Here is a 6,894-nt window from a genome sequence, read left to right on the forward strand (position 1 = left end):
CGTTTTTTTGCCAAAAACTCCTCCTTAAAAAACAAAACAGCCAGCCACCCCTCCCAACACTGCTGTCCCCTTCCTCCCGGCCTTGCAAGCTGCGCCGCCGCCGTTGACTGATGTCTGAGCCGGCGAAGCACGAGCGCGCCGGCGTGCGGGCCGAGGCCGTTGAGTCAGCTCGGAGCGGTGGAGGCCGACATGTGCACGGGCAGCAGCGCGCGCCGGCCGTGACGGGCGCGAGCTGCGGCGGCCCCGGCCATGCGGATGCGGGCATGCTGCTGGTCAGCTCGGAGCTCCGAGTGGTGGAGGCCGAGGTGCGCGCGGGCAGCAGTGGCGCCGGCCGCGACGGGCACAAGCAGCAGCCACGCCGGTCGCGCACGGGCAGCGGCGCGCCGGCCGTGCGTGGACGAGAGCACCAGCTCGGGCCACAAGCAGCAGGCGGGATGGGAACGAGCAGCAGCAGCCGCCCCGGCTGCGTCTGGGCGCGTGCCGCGACGCCATGAGCGAGTAGCAGCGGGGACGGGAATGAGCAGCAGCCGCCGCCGCGTCGGCCGCGCATCTGCGACACTGTGCGCGAGCAGCAGCAGGGACGGGAACGAGCAAGAGAAGCCGCGCCGGCCGCGTGTGGGCGTGAGCAGAGGCGCCGGCGGCCATGCTCCAGGTGAGCTGCTCGGGTGGCTCGAGCTCGAGCTCCATCGGCCCAGGCGACATGAGTCAACGGTGAGACAAATCTAGCAGCCGATTGCTTTTTTGATTTTTAATTAAGGGGGTCTTTGTAAAATTACAGGGTCTATTTTGTAAATCTAAAAAAACCCTCACCTAACGGTGTCTATCCTGAACCGTTATGCCACGTCATCATTTGCGGGACCCGCATATCATAATCATGCTCAAAACGGTCTAAGCCGTCAACTAGTGTTTTTTGCAAAAAATTATGAAAAAAATTAGTGCTTTTTGGCACAATTCCGTAAATATGTGGTTCCTGCAAACCTTGCCTGAAGTGTCGATGTTTTTTGCAATTCACTCGAAAAAAAGAGTTAAACGAGAGATGACTGCTCCTACACTGATCGAGTCACAGGCTCCTAGCCATTACCTGGTCCGATTTGAACGATCTCCTCCTTTGCCAATGGGTACGTAGTGCATCTCAATGTTCGAAACTTACAATTTACTGCTCGCATATTTCATACAACACGCCATCCTTTGTCCATAGACATAGGCCAGACATAGCAGCGGTCACATTCCATGGCACGATGTTCTAAACTTACCCCTCACTGCTGCCTGTCCATATACTTTTTCCATGTTACAGTAGTACTAGAACGGAATCCTTATCATATGGCGCGACACAAAGCACCCTGTTTTGCGACGCTCGATGCAGCTTTGCGCATTTTGTCAAATCAAATTCAAACAAGGCAGAAAGGAGACGACTGACTGTAGTCGTAAACAAATATACCTATCTAATACGAGTGGAACCTTCTTGCGGTAGGTGTATTAGTAATCGTCGCGACAAACCCGTGTCGGTCCGCTTCTTTATCACCGGTGTCGGCAGGCAGCCCACGATCGCAGCTCTCCTGAACATTCCGCTTCTGTTCCGCCATGACTGCGAAGGTGCTCGCCACTATTCCGTTTTCCCGGACGAAAGCGTCTCCAGGTGGCACCGCCGTCACGTGCCTTTCGGAGGGGACGAGACGGTACCCCAACCTGCCGTCACTGATGCTTCGTGTCTGTACCTCCAGTCCAGCATGCGCGGTTGATGCCTGTATGAATCGTAGGTTGCATATAGCACATCGATTCGAGGCGACTCGACACGGCGATGTTGATGCTGCACCAGAACTTATCCAGGTTGCGAAGGACGTCAAAAAAGCGCAGAGAGAGGGAGCTTCCAAGTAGATAGATAGGTTCATTGCCATATTTACATGCAAACCTGTCAGCTCGATCAGTCTAACAACGGAGAAAGGTGGCACGTACGTACTACTGCTAATTTACACCGTGGATGGTTAACGCCAAATCTCGTCAGAGCAGGAGGCCGAGGCGCTCGCTGGCCACGTCGCAGCGGACGGGCGCCAGGCCGACGCGGCCGCGCTCCAGGTCGTACTCCACCCACACGTTCATCTGGTGGTGGTGCCCGATCACGTACGCCATGATGGGCACCATGTCCGCGTTGCCGAACGTCAGGCACCACACGCCGTCGCCGCCGCGCCGCTCCCCGGGGACCTTGTACAGCAGCCTGTCCCCGGCCACCGCCATCTCCGCGCCGTTGAACAGCAGCGTCACGCTCGGGAGCCTCGCCGCCGGCGGGGTCCGCCCCTGGGGCACGCGGAAGCACGTGTCGAACGCCTCCTGGAACGCGAAGCTGGGGTCGTCGAGCGCGGGCAGGAGGGGCCTGGCCTGTCGCGTGAACTCGGCTTTCAGTGCCGAGTAGGCGTCGCCGAGCAGGAAGGTGAACTGCGTGCCGGAGTCCACCATGGTCTGCCCGGCTCCGGTGTGGTCTGGCGCGAGCACCGACGCCGGGATGGGCAGGTGCTTGGCGCCGACGCGGATGCCCAGGAGCTGGACGGAGTAGGCGACGCGGTCGAAGTAGGGGAGCGGCAGGGCCGGCTGGTACAGGGGCGTGTAGTTGAGCGGCAGGAAGGTGGGCAGGTCGCTGTGGCCCAGGAGCAGCACGCCGGCGTCGTCGCGGTCGGAGATGCAGTAGGAGAAGCGCCGGGTGCTGGCCTGCGAGACGAAGGAGAGGGCGCCCCTGTTCATGCCCAGCAGCCCGGCGCTCGCCACCCCGTCCGGGGAGGAGTCGAACGCGGAGGCCATGCAGCCGAACGCCGCGCGCAGCGGCGGCCCGCCCCCGACGGCGAAGACGTCCGTCGCGAGCGCGCCGTCGGAGGAGGACCCGTCCGCGTAGGAGAGCGACACGCTGCACCGGCTCGACGCGCCGTCGCAGGCCGGCGGAGACGGCAGGTCGCGGGAGCGGCACTGCGCGGAGGCGCAGGGCACGGCGGCGAAGGTGGCCGAGGCCCTCGGCCGAAAGGACGTCGCGCTGTACTTGTTCCTGGCGCCGCCCGCCGGCGCGCAGAGCAGCCAGGACAGCTCGCTGCCGGTGTCGAGCACCATGGTGACGTTCTGCGGCGGCGTGCCGACGGCGAGCGAGACGGTGAGGCTGACGTTGTGGTGGAACCGCAGCTTGCTGGGCTGCCGCGGCAGCGCCCTGGCCGGCATCTGGCGCGCCCGCAGCGCGAAAAGCTGCGGCCTCGCCCCCGCCTCGGACGGCCACGGCGCGGCAAGCAGGACGAACAGGACGAAGACGAGCAGCGGGGGAGGCATGGCGGTGGTTGGGATGGGAGCAGGCGAAGGCCGGGACCTACGCGTGCATGTGAATTCTTGTGTTGTTGGATTCCGGTGTGGGGTTTTGGTTCGGGGTGGATTTTATGGGGTGGCGACGCGAGCGCGCAGTGGCGAGTGGAGTGGAGTGGTGGTGACGACTGACGGACGGAAGGGAGGCCGCGGGGGGTCACTGTCGCAGGGAGGCAGCCGGGGTTCTTTGCACCTGTCGTCTTCTATCTTTGGAACCACGGAGCGCCAGCTGGGTGGTCAGAGACATTTTAAGTCGGAGTACGCGCCAGTGCTGAGGTTTTACTGCAGCAGTAATAACGCGTGCAGTACTAGCACAGTATCTACGGAGTAATTGGAAAACTTTTCGTGGAAGCTCACACGGTCGGATTCTCTGGACCGGTAGGCCTCCTCTATTTTCAGTCAAATTTAAACGGCCGATTTAACCATGATGTTATGAGCTACTCCATTCACTTTAAGATATTTCAGTATGTTGAAATGAGTGAACAAACACACTAAAATGCGTTTATATACCTTCGAGTTGAAAAAAGTTACTCTCTGACCCATATTAATTGTCGCTGATTTGTTATGGACTTCCGGTGTTGTACTAGCTTTTTCATGGAGTATCTACGGTGCAATTGAAAAAAAAATCATGGGAACATGAGTTAAAATTTGACCACCGATTTAACCAGAGAAATATAAGTTATGTTCCATAGAATGTATACCATTGAAGACATGTTTCAAATGCAAACCCCATGGTCTAATGGTATAACTTTTGGGCATATGGCTCATACTTTTTTAACCCGAATTACACGGGTCCTCTTTAATCTAGACCGGAGGGATAACTTTTCTTTAGAGAAAAGGCATACGCCCGACTTTATAAAGTCATCAGGCAGAGTCCCAACACCAAACAACAGGTTTCAGCAACGAAAGGCAGAGAGTACGAAAGGCATTACTGGTGGCACGCAGGCCAGGTAACTATGGCACGCAGGCCAACAACCTACAAAGCCTAGAAAAATCAGGAGCAACAGGCGAGCATCCGAACATCAGTTGACGCCATGAGGCTGGGCCAGAGAAGAAGCAGAAGATCGCACCCTAGATATCAGCAACTCCAGTGCGGCCCAATCAGCATACTTAGTCAATGATTTCCACTACTGCAAGAAGATAATCATTTTGAAAAAGCAATCAGCCGGCCTGTTAGGGAAAATACTTTCAATATTGAATTTATTTCTAGTAGTCCACATTGCCCAACATAGTGCCGAGGACCCCACCCAGAAAATACGTCTGTTCTGCCCCACAAGGCCCGCAGCCAGCGGCCATAGCTTAACAAAGGAGGTAGGGTCCCATGAGACCGCCATCCAAGATCAAATACAACACCAGGCCAACCTTGCCAGGACGCACCCAAAAAAGATGTGATTCGAGTCCTCAAGAGCCAAGCAGAGAGCGCAATGGACCGAGCCGGGGCCATTGCGACCATTACGTTTCCAGATTTGGTCGGGCGCCGGGAGTTTGCCTCTGATGGCTTGCCACATGAAGATCTTGATTTTGGGCGGCACCCTAGCAAGCCACACTCGTTTAAATCTATTGGTGGGGAGACTAGAAATCAACCGCAAGTACAGGGATTTTACCGAGAATCTACCACAAGAAGTGTGAGGCCAGATGACAGAATCCCCTTCCTCCGAGAGCATCAGGAAGCAGGCAGCAAGAAGATGCCACTGTCCCAACTCTTCAGGAGAGAGGGATCTTTTGAAACCCAGGTCCCAACCCACGCCAGAGAGCTCAGATATTGAGATCTTCGGATCTGGACAATAGGAAAACAAAACAAGGAACGAAACCGCCAAAGGAGCGTCACCAAACCACCAAATCTAGCAAAAAACATATTGAGGAGCCATTGTAAATGATAAACTTGACGTGCTCCCTGCAGACATCTCTAACTTTTACCAAATAACGCCAAAACTGGGAGCCACCCAAGGGCGAAGCAAACATGGGGCTACGGTTAGGGAAGTATTTGCCTTTCAGAATATCAAACCACATCGTACTAGGCCATGTGGACATGACTTTCCACCACCATTTAATAATAAGGCATTATTCATGATGGAAGTGTTCAGAATGTCCAGCCCCCCATGTGATTTGGGGCGGCAGATGGACTGCCACTTAACCAACCTATAGTTACGATGGTTGTCGGAAGAAATCTAGTAGAACACACCTCTGTTGTCGTGGTCATCTCACGGCATATGCCATGGGATGGCTAAAAGTGGGGGGCTACGTGAGGACGCCGGTGGGTTCCAGAAGCGAGGTTGGCACGAGCTAGTGTGTGACACGAGATGTACCCAGGTTCGGGGGCCCCTGGAGTAGGTAACACCCCTAGTCCTGCCGAATGGATGATATGTGATAGGTTACAGAGTTGCTCCTCGAGCTGTTTGGGTGGAGGAGAAAGAGGGAACTGTGAAGGAAATATGCCCTAGAGGCAATAATAAAGTTGTTATTTTATATTTCCTTACTCATCATAAAAAATTATTATTCATGCTAGAATTGTATTGATCGGAAACCTAAATACATGTGTGAATATATAAAAAAACACCGTGTCCCTAGTGAGCCTCTACTTGACTAGCTTGTTGATTAAAGATGGTTAAGGTTTCCTGACCATGGACATGAGTTCTCATTTGATAACGGGATCACATCATTAGGAGAATGATGTGATGGACAAGACCCATCCGTTAGCTTAGCATTATGATCGTTCAGTTTTATTGCTATTGCTTTCTTCATGTCAAATACATGTTCCTTCGACTATGAGATTATGCAACTCCTGGATACCGGAGGAATGCCTTGTATCAAACGTCACATCGTAACTGGGTGATTATAAAGATGCTCTATAGGTATCTCCGAAGGTGTTTGTTGAGTTGGTATAGATCGAGATTAGGATTTGTCACTCCGAGTATCGGAGAGGTATCTCTGGGCCCTCTCGGTAATACACATCATAAGAAGCCTTGCAAGCAAAGTGACTAATTAGTTAGTTACAGGATGATGTATTACGGAACGAGTAAACAGACTTGCCAGTAACGAGATTGAACAAGGTGTGAAGATACCGAGGATCGAATCTCGGGCAAGTAATATACCGATAGACAAAAGGAATTGTGTATGTTGTCATAACGGTTCGACCGATAAAGATCTTCGTAGAATATGCAGGAGCCAATATGGGCATCCAGGTTCCACTATTGGTTATTGACCAGAGAGGTGTCTTGGTCATGTCTACATAGTTCTCGAACCCGTAGGGTCCGCACGCTTAACGTTCAATGACGATATTATATTATATGAGTTATATGATTTGGCGGCGGAATGTTGTTAGGAGTCCCGGATGAGATCACGAACATGACGAGGAGTCTCGAAATGGTTGAGAGGTAAAGATTGATATATAGGACGATAGTATTCAGACACTGGAAGTGTTCCGGGGGGTACTGGGTACATATCGGGTCACCGAAAGGGGTTCCGGGCACCCCCGGCAAAAGATATGGGACTTATGGGCCAAGAGGAGAAACGCACCAGCCACCAAGGGCTGGTACGCCCCCATATGGGCCAAAACAAGGGAAG

At 54.1% G+C, this 6,894-nt stretch overlaps 1 protein-coding gene across 1 annotated transcript; it reads right to left on the reverse strand.

Moving 5' to 3' along the window:
- Positions 1-1,865: 1,865 nt before the first annotated feature.
- LOC109783203 (aspartic proteinase PCS1) lies at positions 1,866-3,513 on the reverse strand. Its single transcript, XM_020341802.4, has one exon. The coding sequence runs from the start codon at positions 3,298-3,300 to the stop codon at positions 1,999-2,001; it is 1,302 nt and encodes a 433-aa protein (XP_020197391.1). The 5' UTR covers positions 3,301-3,513; the 3' UTR covers positions 1,866-1,998.
- Positions 3,514-6,894: the final 3,381 nt, after the last annotated feature.

This window comes from Aegilops tauschii, chromosome 3 (genome assembly GCF_002575655.3).
Source record: "Aegilops tauschii subsp. strangulata cultivar AL8/78 chromosome 3, Aet v6.0, whole genome shotgun sequence".
NCBI lineage: Eukaryota > Viridiplantae > Streptophyta > Magnoliopsida > Poales > Poaceae > Aegilops > Aegilops tauschii.